Source organism: Pristiophorus japonicus, chromosome 21, assembly GCF_044704955.1.
Source record: "Pristiophorus japonicus isolate sPriJap1 chromosome 21, sPriJap1.hap1, whole genome shotgun sequence".
NCBI classification, from domain to species: domain Eukaryota; kingdom Metazoa; phylum Chordata; class Chondrichthyes; family Pristiophoridae; genus Pristiophorus; species Pristiophorus japonicus.
In genome coordinates, this window is record NC_091997.1 from 82,778,075 (window position 1) to 82,801,192 (window position 23,118).

The window sequence follows — 23,118 nt, forward strand, 5'->3', positions numbered from 1 at the left end:
CGGCTGATTCCGGAGATGAGGGGGTTACCTTATGATGAGAGATTGAGTAGACTGGGTCTTTACTAGTTGGAGTTCAGAAGGATGAGTAATCTTATAGAAACATTCAAAATAATGAAAGGGATAGACAAGATAGAGGCAGAGAGGTTGTTTCCACTGGTCGGGGAGACTAGAACTAGGGGGCACAGCCTCAAAAGACGGGGGAGCCAATTTAAAACTGAGTTGAGAAAGAATTTCTTCTCCCAGAGGGTTGTGAATCTGTGGAATTCTCTGCCCAAGGAAGCAGTTGAGGCTAGCTCATTGAATGTATTCAAATCACAGATAGATAGATTTTTAAACCAATAAGTGAATTAAGGGTTATGGGGAGCGGGCGGGTAAGTGGAGCTGAGTCCACGGCCAGATCAGCCATGATCTTTTTGAATGGCGGAACAGGCTAGAGGGGCTAGATGGCCTACTCCTGTTCCTAATTCTTATGTTCTTATATAAAGAAGAAAGAGAGGTAGAGAGGCGGAGAGGTTTAGGGAGGGAATTCCAAAGCTTGGGGCCAAGGCAACAGAAGGCACGGCCACCAAGGGTTGAGCGATTATAATCAGGGATGTTCAAGAGGGCAGAATTAGAGGAGCTCAGACATCTTAGGGTAACACGTTAGTACACATGACTGTCTAACTAGACAGATATGGAGCTACAATTGCAGTATCATTTCTGCTGCCAGAATCAAAACCAGAGGAAGGAACAAAGAGGAAAGAGAGAAAGAGAAAAAGAGAGAAAGAGAGGGAGTCTGCTTTAATGGGCAACGGTAAAATTTGATTAAAGCAAAGAACACCTAAATTTTAAATCTCAAATGGACTAATGTCACTGTCCCACAGTGATGTTGATTTTCTGCTGTGGATGGACTGAGCACATTGTGAATATGTATCAGCTCCCACCTGTAGCCTGATCATATGACAGTAACACACCTGACAGGCCATCCTAGTTGGTCATTGTAGCTGGTGTCATCATCATCATCATCATAGGCAGTCCCTCGAAACGAGATGACAAGCTTCCACGCCAAAAAAAAAAGGACGAGTTCACAGGTGTTTCAATAAGGTCCCGAACTACATCCTGAATGGTGGAAGATGCCCATGTGTGGATTTTGTAACGTGGGGTGGCCGCTGGTGTGTTGGGAGGGAGGAGTATGGAAGGGATCAGTTGCACTGGAGATGCGAGACAACAACTTGTGTTTATATAGCACCTTTAACATAATAAAACGATCCAACACACTTCACAGGAGTGTTAGCAAAAAGAGAACCAACATTTTACACTGAGCCAGATGTTCGGGCCGATCAAAGAGGTAGGTTTTGAGGAATGTCTTAAAGGAGGAAAGAGAGGTAGAGAGGCGGCGAGGTTTAGGGAGGGAATTCCAGACCTTAGGAGCTGGGCAGCTGAAAGCACGAACAATTATGTTCAATTATGAAGCTACCAACAATTCTGGAGTTTCCCCCCTTAATTACCAGAGTCATGAGGTGCTCATTTAGAAGGTAAAAGTATAGGCAGGGTGTTCAGATATTGCATCCTCTATTGAATGAAATATTCATTTCAGGCAAACCACATATTTGCAGCAGAAACACACACTAATTCACCTGTGTCAGCCCTGGCTCAGTGGGCAGTACACTCGCCTCTGAGTCAGAAGGTTGTGGGTTCAAGTCCTACTCCAGTGACTTGAGTGCACATAAATCTAGGCTGACACTCCCAGTGCAGTGCTGAGGGAGCGCTGCTCTGTGGGAGGTGCCATCTTTCGGATGAGACGTTAAACCGAGGTGCGTCTGCCCTCTCAGGTGGATGTAAAAGATCCCATGGCGCTATTTCGAAGAGCGGGGGAGTTATCCCCGGTACCCTGGCCAATATTTTCTCTTCTTCTTAGGTGGTCCCTTGTATCGAGGATGATTTGCTTCCACACCAAAAAGGGATGAGTTCACAGGTGTTTCAATGAAGGATCTAATATTCCAGGTCCTGAACTACATCCTGAAGGGTGGAAGATGCCTGTGCGTGGATTTTTTTAACGTGGGGTGGCCGTTGCACACCAGCCACCACACGGGCTTGACGGAGCTAGGTCTTGATCCAGTGGCAAGGATTAACCAAGATGACTGGAGACCAGCTCTGCTGAAGACCAATATTTATCCCTCAATCAACATAACAAAAACAGATTATTCGGTCATTGTCATATTGCTGTTTATGGGAGCTTGCTGTGCGCAAATTGGCTGCCACGTGACCCACATTACAACAGTGACTACACTCCAAAAAGTAACTCAATGGCTGTAAAGCGCTTTGAGACGTCCGGTGGTCGTGAAAGGCGCTATAGAAATCCAAGATGACTGCTCTTTAAAAATATTTCACTGTACAAACTTTGGGACCACCTGAGGGATGGAACAGGAGCTATTGCTTCAGCATATTGTACTTGTGCGCGTTTCTCACTCACTGACCAGGTTGGGAAATTCAGGATGAATGGAAAATGGATCGAGCCTGGACTGGCCGGGGGTGAACTGCACCATGACACCTACTCCCCAAGAAAAACATTTTCTCCTCACTGCAGATTCATTTTAAAAGAAAACACAGTTGATTACATGTGTAATACTGAGTCAATCCCACAGCAGGGCAGCTATTCAATACATTGTCAGAGCCGACAGACACGAGTTCATGCGGTCATCATAAAAGGAAGGAGGGGGCACGGACCTGCAGCACCCAGAGCACAGAGGGGATGCATTAATGAAACTCCTCGAAATGTACACCGGAGGTTTTTTGTACTCAAAAAAAAAAACAGATTTTATAACTCAAAAGTTCTCCACCGTCATCCTTGGACATTCTTGAGCATTGATCAACTTCCACTGGAATAATGAGTGGATTAAACCGATCTAATGACAACCCAACCATGTACAGCAGACCCTGGACATTTCATTAATCAACTTCAATCCATCAGCAGAGAATTAACACAACAGTCAGAAACATTTAACTTGCACATCACTTTCTGCATCAGTTTCTGCATGGCCTCGCCCCTCCCCATCTCTGGAACCCCCTCCCCAAACCGCTCCCCATCTCTGTAACCCTCCCCATCTCTGTAACCCCCCTCCCCAAACCGCTCCCCATCTCTGTAACCCCCTCCCCATCTCTGTAACCCCGCTCCCCAAACTCCTCCCCATCTCTGTAACCCCCTCCCCAAACCGCTCCCCATCTCTGTAACCCCCTCCCCATCTCTGTAACCCCGCTCCCCAAACTCCTCCCCATCTCTGTAACCCCCTCCCCAAACCGCTCCCCATCTCTGTAACCCCCCTCCCCAAACCCCTCCCCATCTCTGTAACCCCCAAACCCCTCCCCATCTCTGTAACCCCCTCCCCAAACCCCTCCCCATCTCTGTAACCCCCTCCCCATACCCATCCCCATCTCTGTAACCCCCTCCCCATCTCTGTAACCCCTTCCCATCTCTGTAAACCCCTCCCCAAACCCCTCCCCATCTCTGTAACCCCCTCCCCAACTCTGTAACCCCCTCCCCAACTCTGTAAACCACTCCCCATCTCTGTAACCCCCTCCCCATCTCTGTAACCCCCTCCCCATCTCTGTAACCCCCTCCCCAAACCCCTTCCCATCTCTGTAACCCCCTCCCCATCTCTGTAACCCCCTCCCCAAACCCCTTCCCATCTCTGTAACCCCCTCCCCATCTCTGTAACCCCCTCCCCAAATCTGTAACCCCCTCCCCAAATCTGTAACCCCCGCTCCCCATCTCTGTAACCCCCTCCCCAAACCCCTCCCCATCTCTGTAAACCCCTCCCCAAACCCCTCCCCATCTCTGTAACCCCCCCCGCCCCAAACCCGTCCGCATCTCTGTAACCCACTCCCCATCTCTGAAACCCTACCTCCCCATCTCTGTAACCCCCTCCCCAAACCCCTCCCCATCTCTGTAACTCCCTCCCCATCTCTGTAACCCCCTCCCCATACCCCTCCCCATCTCTGCAACCCCCTCCCCATCTCTGTAACCCCTTCCCATCTCTGTAAACCCCTCCCCAAACCCCTCCCCATCTCTGTAACCCCCTCCCCAACTCTGTAAACCCCTCCCCATCTCTGTAACCCCCTCCCCATCTCTGTAACCCCCTCCCCATCTCTGTAACCCCCTCCCCAAATCCCTCCCCATCTCTGTAACCCCCTCCCCAACTCTCTAAATCCCTCCCCAAACCCCTCCCCAACTCTGTAACCCCCTCCCCATCTCTGTAAACCCCTCCCCAAACCACTCCCCATCTCTGTAACCCCCTCCCCATCTCTGTAACCCCCTCCCCAAACCCCTCCCCATCTCTGTAACCACCTCCCCAAACCCCTCCCCATCTCTGTAACCACCTCCCCAAACCCCTCCCCATCTCTGTAACCACCTCCACAAACCCCTCCCCATCTCTGTAACCCCCTCCACAAACCCCTCCCCATTTCTGTAACCCCTCCCCATCTCTGTAAACCCCTCCCCATCTCTGTAAACCCCTCCCCATCTCTGTAACCACCTCCCCAAACCGCTCCCCATCTCTGTAACCCCCTCCCTATCTCTGTAACCCCCTCCCCAAACCCCTCCCCATCTCTGTAACCCCTCCCCAACTCTGTAACCCCCTCCCCATCTCTGTAAACCCCTCCCCAAACCCCTCCCCATCTCTGTAACCACCTCCCCATCTCTGTAACCCCCACCCCATTTCTGTAACCCCCTCCCCAAACCCCTCCCCATCTCTGTAAACCCCTCCCCAAACCCCTCCCCATCTCTGTAACCACCTCCCCATCTCTGTAACCCCCTCCACATCTCTGTAACCCCCTCCCCAAACCCCTCCCCATCTCTGTAACCCCCTCCCCAAACCGCTCCCCATCTCTGTAACCCCCTCCCCAAACCCCTCCCCATCTCTGTAACCACCTCCCCAAACCCCTCCCCATCTCTGTAACTCCCTCCCCATCTCTGTAACCCCCTCCCCATACCCCTCCCCATCTCTGCAACCCCCTCCCCATCTCTGTAACCCCTTCCCATCTCTGTAAACCCCTCCCCAAACCCCTCCCCATCTCTGTAACCCCCTCCCCAACTCTGTAAACCCCTCCCCATCTCTGTAACCCCCTCCCCATCTCTGTAACCCCCTCCCCATCTCTGTAACCCCCTCCCCAAATCCCTCCCCATCTCTGTAACCCCCTCCCCAACTCTCTAAATCCCTCCCCAAACCCCTCCCCAACTCTGTAACCCCCTCCCCATCTCTGTAAACCCCTCCCCAAACCACTCCCCATCTCTGTAACCCCCTCCCCATCTCTGTAACCCCCTCCCCAAACCCCTCCCCATCTCTGTAACCACCTCCCCAAACCCCTCCCCATCTCTGTAACCACCTCCCCAAACCCCTCCCCATCTCTGTAACCACCTCCACAAACCCCTCCCCATCTCTGTAACCCCCTCCACAAACCCCTCCCCATTTCTGTAACCCCTCCCCATCTCTGTAAACCCCTCCCCATCTCTGTAAACCCCTCCCCATCTCTGTAACCACCTCCCCAAACCGCTCCCCATCTCTGTAACCCCCTCCCTATCTCTGTAACCCCCTCCCCAAACCCCTCCCCATCTCTGTAACCCCTCCCCAACTCTGTAACCCCCTCCCCATCTCTGTAAACCCCTCCCCAAACCCCTCCCCATCTCTGTAACCACCTCCCCATCTCTGTAACCCCCACCCCATTTCTGTAACCCCCTCCCCAAACCCCTCCCCATCTCTGTAAACCCCTCCCCAAACCCCTCCCCATCTCTGTAACCACCTCCCCATCTCTGTAACCCCCTCCACATCTCTGTAACCCCCTCCCCAAACCCCTCCCCATCTCTGTAACCCCCTCCCCAAACCGCTCCCCATCTCTGTAACCCCCTCCCCAAACCCCTCCCCATCTCTGTAACCACCTCCCCAAACCCCTCCCCATCTCTGTAAACCCCTCCCCATCTCTGTAACCACCTCCCCAAACCCCTCCCCATCTCTGTAACCACCTCCCCAAACCCCTCCCCATCTCTGTAACCCCCTCCACAAACCCCTCCCCATTTCTGTAACCCCTCCCCAACTCTGTAACCCCCTCCCCATCTCTGTAAACCCCTCCCCATCTCTGTAAACCCCTCCCCATCTCTGTAACCACCTCCCCAAACCGCTCCCCATCTCTGTAACCCCCTCCCTATCTCTGTAACCCCCTCCCCAAACCCCTCCCCATCTCTGTAACCCCTCCCCAACTCTGTAACCCCCTCCCCATTTCTGTAACCCCCTCCCCAAACCCCTCCCCATCTCTGTAACCCCTCCCCAACTCTGTAAACCCCTCCACATCTCTGTAACCCCCTCCCCAAACCCCTCCCCATCTCTGTAACCCCCTCCCCAAACCGCTCCCCATCTCTGTAACCCCCTCCCCATCTCTGTAAACCCCTCCCCAAACCCCTCCCCATCTTTGTAACCCCCTCCCCAAACCCCTTCCCATCTCTGTAACCCCCTCCCCAAACCCCTTCCCATCTCTGTAACCCCCTCCCCATCTCTGTAACCCCCTTCCCAACTCTGTAACCCCCCTCCCCAACTCTGTAACCCCCTCCCAAAACCACTTCCCATCTCTGTAACCCCCTCCCCAAACCCCTCCCCATCTCTGTAACCCCCTCCCATCTCTGTAACCCCCTCCCCAAACCCCTTCCCATCTCTGTAACCCCCTCCCCATCTCTGTAACCCCCTCCCCAAACCCCTTCCCATCTCTGTAACCCCCTCCCCATCTCTGTAACCCCCTCCCCAAATCTGTAACCCCCTCCCCAAATCTGTAACCCCCGCTCCCCATCTCTGTAACCCCCTCCCCAAACCCCTCCCCATCTCTGTAACCCCCTCCCCAAACCCCTTCCCATCTCTGTAACCCCCTCCCCATCTCTGTAACCCCCCGCCCCAAACCCGTCCGCATCTCTGTAACCCACTCCCCATCTCTGAAACCCTCCCTCCCCATCTCTGTAACCCCCTCCCCAAACCCCTCCCCATCTCTGTAACTCCCTCCCCATCTCTGTAACCCCCTCCCCATACCCCTCCCCATCTCTGCAACCCCCTCCCCATCTCTGTAACCCCTTCCCATCTCTGTAAACCCCTCCCCAAACCCCTCCCCATCTCTGTAACCCCCTCCCCAACTCTGTAAACCCCTCCCCATCTCTGTAACCCCCTCCCCATCTCTGTAACCCCCTCCCCATCTCTGTAACCCCCTCCCCAAATCCCTCCCCATCTCTGTAACCCCCTCCCCAACTCTCTAAATCCCTCCCCAAACCCCTCCCCAACTCTGTAACCCCCTCCCCATCTCTGTAAACCCCTCCCCAAACCACTCCCCATCTCTGTAACCCCCTCCCCATCTCTGTAACCCCCTCCCCAAACCCCTCCCCATCTCTGTAACCACCTCCCCAAACCCCTCCCCATCTCTGTAAACCCCTCCCCATCTCTGTAACCACCTCCCCAAACCCCTCCCCATCTCTGTAACCACCTCCACAAACCCCTCCCCATCTCTGTAACCCCCTCCACAAACCCCTCCCCATTTCTGTAACCCCTCCCCATCTCTGTAAACCCCTCCCCATCTCTGTAAACCCCTCCCCATCTCTGTAACCACCTCCCCAAACCGCTCCCCATCTCTGTAACCCCCTCCCTATCTCTGTAACCCCCTCCCCAAACCCCTCCCCATCTCTGTAACCCCTCCCCAACTCTGTAACCCCCTCCCCATCTCTGTAAACCCCTCCCCAAACCCCTCCCCATCTCTGTAACCACCTCCCCATCTCTGTAACCCCCACCCCATTTCTGTAACCCCCTCCCCAAACCCCTCCCCATCTCTGTAAACCCCTCCCCAAACCCCTCCCCATCTCTGTAACCACCTCCCCATCTCTGTAACCCCCTCCACATCTCTGTAACCCCCTCCCCAAACCCCTCCCCATCTCTGTAACCCCCTCCCCAAACCGCTCCCCATCTCTGTAACCCCCTCCCCATCTCTGTAACCCCCTCCCCAACTCTGTAAACCCCTCCCCAAACCGCTCCCCATCTCTGTAACCCCCTCCCCAAACCGCTCCCCATCTCTGTAACCCCCTCCCCAACTCTGTAAACCCCTCCCCAAATCGCTCCCCATCTCTGTAACCCCCTCCCCATCTCTGTAACCCCCTCCCCAAACCGCTCCCCATCTCTGTAACCCCCTCCCCATCTCTGTAACCCCCTCCCCATCTCTGTAATCCCTTCCCCAACTCTGTAAACCCCTCCCCAAACCCCTCCCCATCTCTGTAACCCCCTCCCCAAACCCCTTCCCATCTCTGTAACCCCCTCCCCAAACCCCTTCCCATCTCTGTAACCCCCTCCCCATCTCTGTAACCCCCTCCCCAACTCTGTAACCCCCCTCCCCAACTCTGTAACCCCCTCCCAAAACCCCTTCCCATCTCTGTAACCCCCTCCTCAAACCCCTCCCCATCTCTGTAACCCCCTCCCATCTCTGTAACCCCCTCCCCAAACCCCTTCCCATCTCTGTAACCCCCTCCCCAAATCTGTAACCCCCTCCCCATCTCTGTAACCCCCGCTCCCCATCTCTGTAACCCCCTCCCCAAACCCCTCCCCATCTCTGTAACCCCCTCCCCAAACCCCTCCCCACCTCTGTAACCCCCCCCCGCCCCAAACCCCTCCGCATCTCTGTAACCCACTCCCCATCTCTGAAACCCTCCCTCCCCATCTCTGTAACCCCCTCTTCCCATCCCCCTCCCCATCTCTGTAAACCCACCTCCAGCTCTACAACGCTCTCCCCAAACTGTCTTTTCCTCAGACTCAGGCCTCTTGTGCATTCCTCTTTCCCTTCACCCGGCCATTAGTGGCCGTGCCTTAAGGCAATCTAGCTTCTAAGCTCTGGAATTCCTTCTCTAAATCCCTCTCCACCTCCCCCTCTTCCTCTCTCTGTGACTCTCTGTATCACTACCTCTTCCACCAAGCTATTGGTCATCCTACTTAATATCTCCTTCTTGGGCTTGGTGTCCATTTTTTCCCTCATGTCTCTGTGAAGCGCCTTAGGACGTTTTTCTATGTTAAAGGCGCTATATAAATGCAAGCTGAGTTAAGCGCAGTGCTGCTTCTGTAAATGTATATAGCTACCGCACAGGGAGAAGAAAAAAAACAAGGAAATCAGACAGAACACTCAAGGAAATCAAGTCTGGGAGAAGAACTGGTGGGTTTAAAAAAAAGACTCACATTTAGATTTTCTTCATAGGCGGTCCCTCGAAGCGAGGATGACTTGCTTCCAAGCCAAAAAAAAGGATGAGTTCACAAGTGTTTCGAAAGAAGAACCCGAACTACATCCTGAAGGGTGGAAGATGCCTGTGCGTGGATTTTTTTAACGTTTCGTGGCCGTTGCACACCAGCCACCACACGGGCTTGACAGAGCTAGGTCTTGGTCCAGTGGCAAGGGTTAACCAGAACCTGCCCTGCTGCACGGACCTAGTGTGCACACACATCGCAGTGTGGGCTGGCCCGTGCTGGCCCTGGGCCCCTGGCCCCGAACTCACGCCTCTCCTGGGCCCCAATCACATTCCTTCACAGTCTCTCGCCGCTCCTTCGCCCCGATCTTGCCGTTCCTGCTGCATCTTCCCACGCGCCAATCACCATCCTGGACCTTGCTGACATCACTGTCGCCCGCCTGCACCAGCTCACGCTGCACTTTGTAGTGGTATGCCTCCACGCCGCTCCTTTTATGGCCCCGACCTGCCGCTGATGGTCTCTCGCAGGTCAGGGCCCCCATGCTGCCCAAGGCCGCCGCTCGCCGCTCCATTTATATAGCACCTTTAACGACCTCAGGATGTCCCAAAGCGCTTTACAGCCAATGAAGTACTTTTGGAGTGTAGTCACTGTTATGATGTGGGAAACGCAGCAGCCAATTTGCGCACAGCAAGCTCCCACAAACAGCAATGTGATATATGACCAGATCATGTGTGTTAGTGATGCTGATTAAGGGATAAATATTGGCCAGGACACCGGGGAGAACTCCCCTGCTCTTAATCAAAATAGTGCCATGGGATCTTTTGTGTCCACCTGAGAGGAGCAGACGGGATCTCGGATTAACATCTCATCTGAAAGACGGCACCTCCGACAGTGCAGCACTCCCTCAGCACTGCACTGGAGTGTCAGCCTGCGATACGTGCGCGCACTAGGTCCATGCAGTAGAGCTGGTCTCAGTCATCTTAGGTAATCCTTGCCACTGGACCAAGACCTAGCTCTGTCAAGCCCGTGTGGTGGCTGGTGTGCGACGGCTGATTAAATGAGTTGATAGGGTAGATAGAGAGAAATTATTTCCTCTGGTCCAGAACACGGTAACAGCCAGCGGCAGTCGGAGGGGCCCATAAAAGGGCGCGACTGTCGGGGACTGCCACAGGAGCAACCTTCTGACTCAGAGGCGAGAGTGCTGCCCACTGAGCCACGGCTGACACAAAGTGAAACGATCTGGAATCATGCGTTAAAAACGAAACCCGACTTTCAGATACAACTTTCTAATTCTTCAAATGGACAATAATGGAGTTGTTGAACACGTCAAGATTTGCTAAACAATCATCAAGTTAGCTCCAGTTCTGTGAACGGGTGGCATAGGTAGTCGACAAAAAAAAAACATCTTTTTAAACAAATAGGTGCAGGATGGCTGGCAGACTGTGACACAACTTGACCTTAAATATGAATGGGGAGACAAGTTATGGTGAGATATACACCCCCCCAGTGACCACATAAAAATGACTGGATTTTCTTGCATTACCATGACACTGATAATGAGAACTATTCCACACTACAGACTGCGAGTATTCTTCCTGTAATACCAGCAGTTAAAACATCTTCATTTCATACCTACTAGTTTCTAATGACATTTATTTTCCTGATCAACAATAACTTGTATTTATTTAATGTAGTGAAACATCCCAAAGCCCTCCACAGGAGAGTTTTCACAAAATTTGACACTGAGCCACATAAGGAGATATTCGTTCAGGTGGCCAAAGGCTTGGCCAAATAGGTAGGTTTTAAGGAGTGTCATAAAGAAGGAGAAAGAAAAACATGCATTTATATAGCGCCTTTCACGTCTCAAAGCGCTTTACAGCCAATGAAGTACTTTTGGAGTGTAGTCACGTGGGAAACGCAGCAGCCAATTTGCACACAGCAAGCTCCCACAAACAGCAATGTGATAATTACCAGATAATCTGTTTTTGTTATGTTGATTGAGGGATAAATATTGGGCAGGACATCGGGGATAACTCCCCTGCTCTTCTTCGAAATAGTGCCGTGGGATCTTTTGCGTCCACCTGAGAGAGCAGGCGGGACCTCAGTTTAACGTCTCATCCGAAAAACGGCACCTCGACAGTGCAGCACTCCCTCAGCACTGCACTGGGAGTGTCAGCCTAGATTTTTGTGCCCAAGTTCCTGGAGTGGGACTTGAACCCACAACCTTCTGACTCAGAGGCGAGGGTGCTGCCCCCTGTGCCACAGCGATCGAGCGAGTGAGTGAGGTGAGTGAGAGTGAGAGTGAGGTAAGTGAGTGAGTGATGGAGAGAGAGAGATTAAGAGGTTTAGCGAGTGAATTCCAGATTAGGGCCGAAACAACTGAAGGCATGGCTGCCGTTGTTGGGGCAAAAGATATCGGGGATGCAGAAGAGGCCAGAATGGGAGGAACGCAGAGTTCACGGAGGCTTGTCGGCAATGTTCCCTGACATTTTTTGGGGGGTGCCGCGCAGCCCATTCAGAATTCCGCACATGCAGGTATTTTTCCAATTTAAAATCCGGCTCACCAGCTGCGCGAGACACCGGGGGGGAGGGGGGGGGCACTGCGCGAGACACCGGGGGGGAGGGGGGGGGCACTGCGCGAGACACCGGGGGGGAGGGGGGGGCACTGCGCGAGACACCAGGGGGGAGGGGGGGGCACTGCGCGAGACACCAGGGGGGAGGGGGGGGGGGCACTGCGCGAGACACCGGGGGGGAGGGGGGGGGGGCACTGCGCGAGACACCGGCGGGGAGGGGGGGGGGCACTGCGCGAGACACCGGGGGGGAGGGGGGGGGCACTGCGCGAGACACCAGGGGGGAGGGGGGGGGGCACTGCGCGAGACACCGGGGGGGAGGGGGGCACTGCGCGAGACACCGAGGGGGAGGGGGGGGCACTGCGCGAGACACCAGGGGGGAGGGGGGGGCACTGCGCGAGACACCAGGGGGGAGGGGGGGGGGCACTGCGCGAGACACCGGGGGGGAGGGGGGGGCACTGCGCGAGACACCAGGGGGGGAGGGGGGGGCACTGCGCGAGACACCGGCGGGGAGGCGGGGGGGCACTGCGCGAGACACCAGGGGGGGAGGGGGGCACTGCGCGAGACACCAGGGGGGAGGGGGGGGCACTGCGCGAGACACCAGGGGGGAGGGGGGCACTGCGCGAGACACCGAGGGGGAGGGGGGGGCACTGCGCGAGACACCAGGGGGGAGGGGGGGGGGCACTGCGCGAGACACCGGGGGGAGTGGGGGGGGAACTGAGCGAGACACCGGGGGGGAGGGGGGGGGGGAACTGAGCGAGACACCGGGGGGGGGGGGGGGGGGGGGCACTGCGCGAGACACCGGGGGGGAGTGGGGGGGGAACTGAGCGAGACACCGGGGGGGAGGGGGGGGGGGGAACTGAGCGAGACACCGGGGGGGAGGGGGGGGGGCACTGCGCGAGACACCGGGGGGGAGTGGGGGGGGAACTGAGCGAGACACCGGGGGGGAGGGGGGGGGGGGAACTGAGCGAGACACCGGGGGGGAGGGGGGGGGGCACTGAGCGAGACACCGAGGGGGAGGGGGGGGCACTGCGCGAGACACCAGGGGGGAGGGGGGGGGGCACTGCGCGAGACACCGGGGGGGAGGGGGGGGGCACTGCGCGAGACACCGGCGGGGAGGGGGGGGGGCACTGCGCGAGACACCGGCGGGGAGGGGGGGGGGGCACTGCGCGAGACACCGGGGGGGAGGGGGGGGGGCACTGCGCGAGACACCGGCGGGGAGGCGGGGGGCACTGCGCGAGACACCAGGGGGGGAGGGGGGCACTGCGCGAGACACCGGGGGGGGGGGGGCACTGCGCGAGACACCGAGGGGGAGGGGGGGGCACTGCGCGAGACACCGGGGGGGAGTGGGGGGGGAACTGAGCGAGACACCGGGGGAGGGGGGGGCACTGCGCGAGACACCGGGGGGGAGGGGGGGGGGAACTGAGCGAGACACCGAGGGGGAGGGGGGGGGAACTGAGCGAGACACCGAGGGGGAGGGGGGGGCACTGCGCGAGACACCGGGGGGGAGTGGGGGGGGAACTGAGTGAGACACCGGGGGGGGGGGGGGGGGGCACTGCGCGAGACACCAGGGGGGGAGGGGGGCACTGCGCGAGACACCGGGGGGGGGGGGGCACTGCGTGAGACACCGAGGGGGAGGGGGGGGGGGGAACTGAGTGAGACACCGGGGGGGGGGGGGGGGGCACTGCGTGAGACACCAGGGGGGAGGCGGGGGGGCACTGCGCGAGACACCGGGGGGGGGGGGGGGGGCACTGCGCGAGACACCGGGGGGGGGGGGGGGGGCACTGCGCGAGACACCGGGGGGGGGGGGGGGGGCACTGCGTGAGACACCAGGGGGGAGGGGGGGGGGGAACTGAGTGAGACACCGGGGGAGGGGGGGGGGGGGCACTGCGCGAGACACCGGGGGGGAGGCGGGGGGGCACTGCGCGAGACACCGGGGGGGGGGGGGGGGGGCACTGCGCGAGACACCGGGGGGAGGCGGGGGGGCACTGCGCGAGACACCGGGGGGGGGGGGGGGGCACTGCGTGAGACACCAGGGGGGAGGGGGGGGGGAACTGAGCGAGACACCGGGGGGGAGGGGGGGGGGGCACTGCGCGAGACACCGGGGGGGAGTGGGGGGGGAACTGAGCGAGACACCGGGGGGGAGGGGGGGGGGGAACTGAGCGAGACACCGGGGGGGAGGGGGGGGGGGCACTGCGCGAGACACCGGGGGGGAGTGGGGGGGGAACTGAGCGAGACACCGGGGGAGGGGGGGGGGCACTGCGCGAGACACCGGTGGGGAGGGGGGGGGGCACTGCGCGAGACACCGGGGGGGGAGCACTGCGCGAGACACCGGGGGAGGGGGGGGGCACTGCGCGAGACACCGGGGGGGAGGGGGGGGACACTGCGCGAGACACCGGGGGAGGGGGGGGTGGCACTGCGCGAGACACCGGGGGAGGGGGGGGCACTGCGCGAGACACCGGGGGAGGGGGGGGCTGCACGTCCACTCAGCTTAAAAGGGAGGGCGAGTTGTCGGTCTGGAGGAGGTTACAGAGCTGGGGAGGGGCGACTTCAAATACCTTCAGGTAGAATAAGGAAAGGAAATAGAATTAACAACAGGATAAGAAGAAAAGGAAATAAAGATGAAACATTGAGTACGTTCACATGCAACTGTTAAAATGCATCCTCAAAGCATTTCAAACAGAACTCGTGCTATTTATAAACACAACTAACTAAAAAGGGAGAACCATGAATCCTTATTCCATGGGCACTTTCTTATCTGATGACACAACTAAGCCATACACACAGAAAAGAAGTTATATTTATTTTCTAAGACTGCCAAAATAGATAAATTACCTCTCGCTGTTCCTCATTCAAAAGAGGTTAACCTCCATTACTCAAAGGACATAACCCAGGCAGTCAATAGAGTAGAAACGGACTAATCACAGCGATACACTATTGGGCAAGGCCACTTTCTCCCTTCTCTTGCCCTATATGGCAACTTAGCCTGTCTATATCCCTTTGAAACATCTTTGCATCCTCCTTACAGCTTACATTCCCACCTAGCTTTGTATCACCAGCAAGCTTGGATATATTACATTTGATCCCCTCATCCAATTGATATAGGTTGTGAATAGTTGAGGCCCAAGCACCAATTCTTGAGGCACTCCACTGGTTGCAGCCTGCTCTGTTTTCTGGCCGTTAACCAATCCTCAATCCATGGTCATATATTCCTTAAGCTATTTCTTCACCCTGTTCTTTGGCAGCACCTCCCAAACCTGTGCCCTCCGCCACCCAGAAAGACAAGGGCAGCAGGCGCATGGGAACACCACCACCTCCACGTTCCCCTCCAAGTCACACACCATCCTGACTCGGAAATATAGCGGCCGTTCCTTCAACGTCGCTGGGTCAAAATCCTGGAACCCCCCTTCCCAACAGCACTGTGGGAGCACCTCCACCACACGGACTGCAGCGGTTCAAGAAGGCAGCTCACCACCATCTTCTTGAGGGCAAAAAGGGATGGTCAATAAATGCCAGCCTTGCCAGCAATGCCCATATCCCATGAATTAATTTTTGAAAAACCAAGCCAGCTACTTTCCTACAGATTCACTCCTGATTAAATTTTAATTTTTAAACCCCACAGGAAAAGTGGTGAACAAGAGAAGTTAAAAATAGTATTGATCAAAGGAAGAGGCTTATAATGTTGTCAAAAAGAGCAGCAAACCTGAGGATTGGGAGGATTTTAGAATTCAACAAAGGAGGACCAAGAAATTCGGGAAGAAAGGGAAAATAGAATAGGAGAGTAAACTTGTGAGGGACATAAAAACAGGCTGTAAAAGCTTCTATAAGTATATAAAAAGAAAATGATTAGCAAAAGTAAATATAGGTCCCTTACAGGCTGAGACAGGAGAAATTATAATGAGGAATAAGGAAATAGCAGAGAAATTAAACAAATATTTTGTGACTGACTTCACAGAAGACGTAAAAACTTGCCAAGGTACTGAAAGAAATCAGTATTAGAAAAAATTTGGTACTGGAGACTTTAACGGGACTAAAAGCCGATAAATCCCCTGGACCTGATGGCCTGCATCCCAGGGTTTTGAACGAGATAGCTATAGAAATAGTGGATGCATTGGTTGCCATCTTCCAAAATTCCATAGATTCTAGAACAGTTCCCGCGGATTGGAAGGTAGCTAATGTAACCCCATTATTTAAGAAAGAAGGGAGAGAGAAAACGGGGAACTACAGACCAATTAACCTGACATCAGTAGTAAGGAAAATGCTAGAATCTATTATTAAGGATGTGGTAACAGGACACTTCAAAAATAAGATTGAGAAGACTCAACGTGGATTTTCTGAAAGAGAAATCACGTTAGACAAATCTATTAGATTTTTTTGAGGTTGTAACTAGCAGAATAGATAAGGGGGAACCAATGGATGTGGTGTATTTTCAGAAGGCGTTTGATAAGGTGCCACATTAGAGGTTATTAAACAAAATTAGGGAATATACGAGCATGGATTGAGGATTGGTTAACTGGCAGAAAACAGAGCAGGCTGTAAACTAGCTATTCACAATCTATATCAATGATTGGGATGAGGGGACCAAATGTAATATATCCAAGTTTGCTGATGATACAAAGCTAGGTGGGAATGCAAGTTGTGAGGAGGATGCAAAGAGGCTTCACGGGGATATAGACAGGGTAAGTGAGTGGGCAAGAACATGGCAAATGGAATATAATGTGGGAAAATGTGAAGTTATTCACTTGGTAGAAAAGCAGAGTATTTTTTAAATGGTGAGAGATTGGGAAATGTTGGTGTTCAGAGGGACCTGGGTGTCCTTGTACACCAATCACTGAAAGTTAACATGCAGGTACAGCAAGTAATTAAGAAAGCAAATGGTATGTTGGACTTTATTTACAAGAGGGTTTGAGTATAAGAGTAAAGATGTCTCACTGCAATTATATAGAGCCCTGGTGAGACCATGGAGTATTGTGTACAAGAAAGGATATACTTGCCATTGAGGGAGTGCAACGAAGGTTCACCAGACCTGGGTTCACCAGATTCCTGGAATGGGGGGATTGTCCTATGAGGAGAGATTGAGTAGACTAGGCCTATATTCTCTAGAGTTTAGAAGAATGAGAGGTGATCTCATTGAAACATACAACATTCATACAACGCTTGATAGGGTAGATGCAGTGAGGATGTTTCCCCTTGCCTGGGAGTATAGAACTAGGGGTCACAGTCTCAGAATAAGGGGTCAGCCATTTAGGACTGAGATGAGGTGAAATTTCTTCACTCAGAGGGTGGTGAATCTTTGGAATTCTCCACCCCAGAGGGATGTGGAGGCTCAGTGCATGAGTATATTCAAGACAGAGTTCGATCGATTTTTGGATATTAAGGGAATCAACGGATATGGGGACAATGCAGGCAAGTGGAGTTGAAGTAGAAGATCAGCCATGATCTTATTGAATGGCAGAGCACGCTCAAGGGGTCGTATGGCCCACTCCTGATCTTATTTCTTATGTTCTTAAAAAAGATACAGAGTGATGCAAATAACTGAAACCAATACACGCACAGATCAAAGTGAGCAACAATGGAGAGAAGAGAGTAGCAGTTAGGTACATAAACAACAACATCATTCAAAAAATAAGGAGAAACCAACCAATTAAGTCCTATCCAGTCACCAAAGAATTATTTTCCAGAAGTCTGAAATAGCTTTGCCAAACACCAGAATGGGGCCATCTAACCCATTATTATTTTTTTTAAGTCAACCTCTGAGTAAATTGCAAACTCTTGGATTTGGGAGGTGGAGCCCCCGGCCCTGCCTGGTACCACCGTTCCAAGAGTTGCTGCATTTCCAACATTTTTCAGTGCGCAGGGATGGACAAGAACATGCAAGCCAATGATGTTTGGTGACCTACCTTCAACAGGTGAAGAATCTTCTTGCTTAGGTCGTACTCAAAGTTGGTGTACGCAGAGCCGGCCATATCATAAATGAACACCAGCCCGTTTCTTTGAGTCTCAAAACTGAGAAAACAAAAATACCCATGAAGATTAGAAACCGGTTTGAAGGAATGATTGGAACATTGAACATAGGAACAGGAGGGGGTCATTCAGCCTTTCGAGCCTGTTCCGCCACCATTCAATGAGATCATGGCTGATCTGTGACCTAACTCCATATACCTACCTTTACCCCATATCCCCTAATATCTTAGTTTTACAAAAATCCACCCATCTCAGATTGAGCAGGGTGATGCTGAAGGACTAACATTTTTATTGCTGGAGAATCAGTTCAAATATTAAAGGAACTATTGGGAGGAAAATACTACTTTCTGAAAAGATTTGAGTGTTAAATTGCTGTTATATTTTAAATACATTGTTTGGACAGGAGAAGCCATATTTACATCATGTACACTGACAGAGACAAACTGCTTATACACTGAAAACGGTCTGCTTCGAAGCAGCTTAACTGTTGCTCAACAGATAAATGTGAGGTATTATATTTTGGTAGGAAGAATAGGGAGGTCACTTATTACTGGGACGGTGCGAGTCTGGGTGGGGTAGAGGAACAAAGGGATCTCGGAGTACAAACACACAAATCAGTAAAAGTTGCAGAAAAGATTAGCAAGGCCATGAAAAGCAAACCAAACACTAGGGTCTATTTCTAGAGGTATAAAATTGAAAAGTAGGTAAGTTATGCGAAACCTGTATCGAACCTTGGTTAGACCACACTTAAGAGTACGGTGTACAATTCTGGTTGCCATATTATAAAAAGGATATAGAGGCACTGGAGAGGGTGCAGAGAAGATTTACAAGGATGATACTAGAAATATGCAAGGGTATACATATCAGGAAAGGATGAACAGGCTGGGTCTCTTTTCTCTTGAAAAGAGAAGGATGAGGAGTGACTTAATAGAGGTCTTTAAAATGATGAAATGTTTTGATAGAGTGGATAGAAAGAGAATGTTTCCACTTGTGGGGAAGAGCATAACTAGAGGCCATCAATATAAGATGGTCACCAAGAAATCCAATGGGGAATTCAGAAGGAACTTCTTTACCCGGAGAGTGGTGAGAATGTGGAACTCGCTGCCACAGGGAGTGGTTGAAGTGAATAGCATCGATGCATTTAAGGGGAGGCTGGACAAGCATATGGGGAGAAGGGAATAGAGGGTTATGCTGATAGATTTAGATGAGGAAAGACGGGAGGAGGCTCGAGTGGAGTATAAACACTGGTTGGGCCGAATGGCCCGTTTCTGTGCCGTATATTCTGTGTCAGCTTTTCTCATTTACCGGATCATAAAATCGCACTCCATGTTTGGCTCGGACAGACAGGCTCGAGAGGCCATCCAACAAAGCCGCAACTTGAAATCATATTTTCAAAATGGTACAGGATTTTCTTCAAGAGTGCATTTTAATCAGTAATCTTGAAATAAAATCTGAGGTTATGCAGCTTAATTGCACATCAGTAATAATTCTAAGTAAGCAATGACTCAATCTCATTCACCGATCTACATAAAAGGCTTCAAGATGTTCCCACGATCTCACTGCAAGGAACTAAATCTCAACCATTTTAAAACCCTCCTTTTTTTCAAATCCTTAAGTTGTGCATGATGTTTTTACTCTGGATGTGCAGCCTTGTTTCTGTGTTTTCTGCCTCATATACATCAACACTTAGATTAATATTTCACTATTCCACTGTGGAATATATAAAATATAAATGCAAGCAGTTGTCGCTGTATAAATTACCCAATTATCTGTGTGTTTCATTTTGCCGGCACAGGTTCAATGAGCTGAATGGCCTCCTTCTGTGCTGTAACCATTCTGTAATTCTAAGCATAGAATCAGCACCTTTTTGTTCTATTATCAGCCGTGGCTCAGTGGGCAGCACACTTGCCTCGGAGTCAGAAGGTTGTGGGTTCAAGGCCCACTCCAGGGACTTGAGCACAAAAATCTAGGCTGACACTCCAGTGCAGTGCAGTGCAGAGGGAGTGCTGCACTGTCGGAGGTGCCGTCTTTCGGATGAGACGTTAAACCGAGGCCCCGTCTGCTCTTTCAGGTGGATGTAAAAGATCCCATGGCACTATTTTGAAGAGGAGCAGGGGAGTTATCCCTGGTGTCCTGGCCAATATTTATCCCTCCATCAACTAACGAAACAGATTATCTGCTCATTATCACATTGCTGTTTGTGGGAGCTTGCTGTGCGCAAGTTGGCTGCCACATTTCCTACATTACAACAGTGACTGCACTCCAAAAGTACTTAATTGGCTGTAAAGCGCTTTGAGTCGTCCGGTGGTCGTGAAAGGCGCTATAGAAATGCAAGTCTTTCTTCTTTTTTTCTAAATTGGAGCAGGAGAAAGAAGTGGAGGGGATTGCTAACACCAAGTGAACTATATCCCGGTTTGAGTTACTACATTCAGGAGAGGAACAGAGCAAATGGGAAAAGCAAAAGGAACATCGAAAAAATACGAGGCAAGGAAAGCAGATGGGATCTTCACACCTCCAACTTCACACATTACAGGTTCAGGTTAATCATCGAAAGACCAGAAAAGGCGATGCACTCCATCTGGCCACTTCCACAAACTAATAACCCCTTGCCATGGTTCAAGATGCTGTGGCCATTTCCTCCCCACCAATATGAGCCAGAAGAACCATATGAAAATGCGTTTTGAGCAGAAGTTTAGTTTACTGAAGTGTTTGAAGAGTTTGCAAACAATGGCCCAAATCTTAGCAGTGCCTGGTCGTTTAGGAGACAGCACGCAGCTCAGCTTGCTGTTAACTTTGATCTCTGCTGGTCGTTTGAAGGGAGGACTTTTAAGAATCGACATGGACAGCAGAGCTCCGTCTGACAGCAATCCACCTATCATAGGTAGTCCCTCGGGATCGAGGAAGACTTGTTTCCACTCTTAGCATGAGTTCTTAGGTGGCTGAACAGTCCGATACGAGAGCCACGGTCCCTGTCACAGGTGGGACAGATAGTCGTTGAGGGAAGGGGTGGGTGGGACTGGTTTGACACACACTCTTTCCGCTGCCTGTGCTTGGTTTCTGCATGCTCTCGGTGATGAGACTCGAGGTGCTCAGCGCCCTCCCGGATGCGCTTCCTCCACTTAGGGCGGTCTTTGGCCAGGGACCCCCAGGTGTCGGTGGGGATGTTGCACTTTATCAGGGAGGCTTTGAGGATGTCCTTGTAACGTTTCCTCTGCCCACCTTGGGCTCGTTTGCCCTGAAGGAGCTCCACGTAGAGCACTTGCTTTGGGAGTCTCGTGTCTGGCATGCGAATGATATGGCCCGCCCCGCCCAACGAAGCTGATCCAAGTGTGGCCAGTGCTTCGATGCTGGGGATGTTGGCCTGGTTGAGGGCGCTAACATTGATGCATCTGTCCTCCCAGGGGATTTACAGAATCTTGCGGCGACATCGTTGGTGGTATTTTTCCAGCAACTTGAGGTGTCTACTGTACATGGTCCATGTCTCTGAGCCATACAGGAGGGCGGGTATTACTACAGCCCTGTAGACCATGAGCTTGGTGACAGTTTTGAGGGCCTGATCTTCGAACACACTTTTCCTCAGGGGGCCGAAGGCTGCACTGGCGCACTGGAGGCAGTGTTGGATCTCATCGTCAATGCCTGCTCTTGTTGATAGGAGGCTTCCGAAATATGGTGGGGGGGGGGGGAGGCGGGGCAGTGCTGTGCGGCGAGGACAGGCTTGTAGAGGACCTTTGTCTTATGGATGTTTAGCGTAAAGCCCATGCTTTCGTAAGCCTCAGTAAATACGTTGACTATGATTTGGAGTTCAGCCTCTGTATGTGCACAGACGCAGGCATCGTCCGCGTACTGTAGCTCGACGACAGAGGTTGGGGTGGTCTTGGACCTGACCTGGAGACGGTGAAGGTTGAACAGGTTCCCACTGGTTCTGTAGTTTAGTTCCACTCCAGCGGGGAGCTTGTCGACTGTGAGGTGAAGCATGGCAGCGAGGGAGATTGAGAAGAGGGTGAGGGCGATGACCCCGGTCCGGACGCGGATTCGGTCTGTAATGGATCCATTGGTCAAGATCACGGTCTGCATGTCATTGTGGAGCAGGCGGAGGATGGTGATGAACTTTTGAGGGCAATAGGCTGCAAATGGGGAGCCTCAACCCTGTGAAGGGAGAGTTTGTGCTTTTACACTGAGTAAAGGATCCACTGAAATGGGCTGGCATGTGAGTGTTCTCAATTTATTTCTGCAATTGTACGCGGACACAAGTTATACTATTTGTACCAAGTGTCTCTCGTCATAAAGCAGTTTACGATTCAAACCAACCTCACCTTCCCTTGTGTCACAGAGTTTAGAAGACTGAAATCCAGTCATGATCACAATGGAGTTTGAATTGTTACCCTCCTGGCCCTCATGTCCACGTACATTGCCAGTCAATTTCCATTAACCAAACAGGCAACCAGCCTGCTTAAGGGAGCAAATCATACCATTGAACAGAGGAGACACCAGCTACAGACCCCTCGATCACCATATCTCTTAAATATCTATGCAATCCTCCCTTAAATTGTTCTACACTATCTGCCAGTGCAAATTAACCCTTTATATCAAACAGTTAAATCTAAACACGTGCCTTTCTCCTCTTCTAAAGGTTGATTCTAGAGTTTGTAACATATTGATTTCCTATTGTACAGTATAAATAAATTCCCCATTGTACAGTATAAATAATTCCTGACTACATTTTACCGTATAAAATTTATGATTACAAGCCAATGTTAAGATGGAAAATTAATTATAGAAATTTATATAGATGCTGGTAATTTGTCTAAATTCAGTTATCATTCATTATTATCATTTAATAGCATCATTTAGTTCTGGTGCAATTTGAATGGAATGGAGAATAAATATCAATCATATAGACCTATAGATATTAGGGGGGGGGGCAAAATTCAGTGATAACCCGTTTGGGGCGTTAACTTTTAAAATTGCTATGATTACTAACTTCTAAATTTAGCACCCCAGGACGGAAGGGGGGGTGGTAAATAGAAAAAAAAATGACTTGCATTTATATAGCGCCTTTACGACCACCGGACGTCTCAAAGCGCTTTACAGCCAATGAAGTACTTTTGGAGTGTAGTCACTGTTGTAATGTAGGAAATGCCAATTTGCGCACAGCAAGATCCCACACACAGTAAGATGATAATGACCAGATAATCTGTTTTTGTTATGTTAACTGAGGGATAGATATTGGCCCAGGACCTCAGTGGGGCGCTGCAGGGGCGCGAATAGCAGAGTGCTACCCAATTTCAGGTGATTCATATTCAGCAATCATCCTTAAATTGTTGACACTGGCTGTTTCCAGCTCTTAAATGGGAGGTTATATC

General features: G+C 52.2%; 1 protein-coding gene across 2 annotated transcripts in view; it reads right to left on the reverse strand.

Moving 5' to 3' along the window:
• Positions 1-23,118, reverse strand: part of ptpn9a (protein tyrosine phosphatase non-receptor type 9a) — a 285,425-nt gene that overhangs the window by 90,772 nt on the left and 171,535 nt on the right. For both annotated transcript variants that reach the window (XM_070865136.1, XM_070865135.1), the window contains exon 5: positions 17,692-17,797. In XM_070865136.1, coding sequence (XP_070721237.1) covers positions 17,692-17,797 — 106 coding nt within the window. The remainder of the gene's footprint in view (positions 1-17,691; positions 17,798-23,118) is intronic.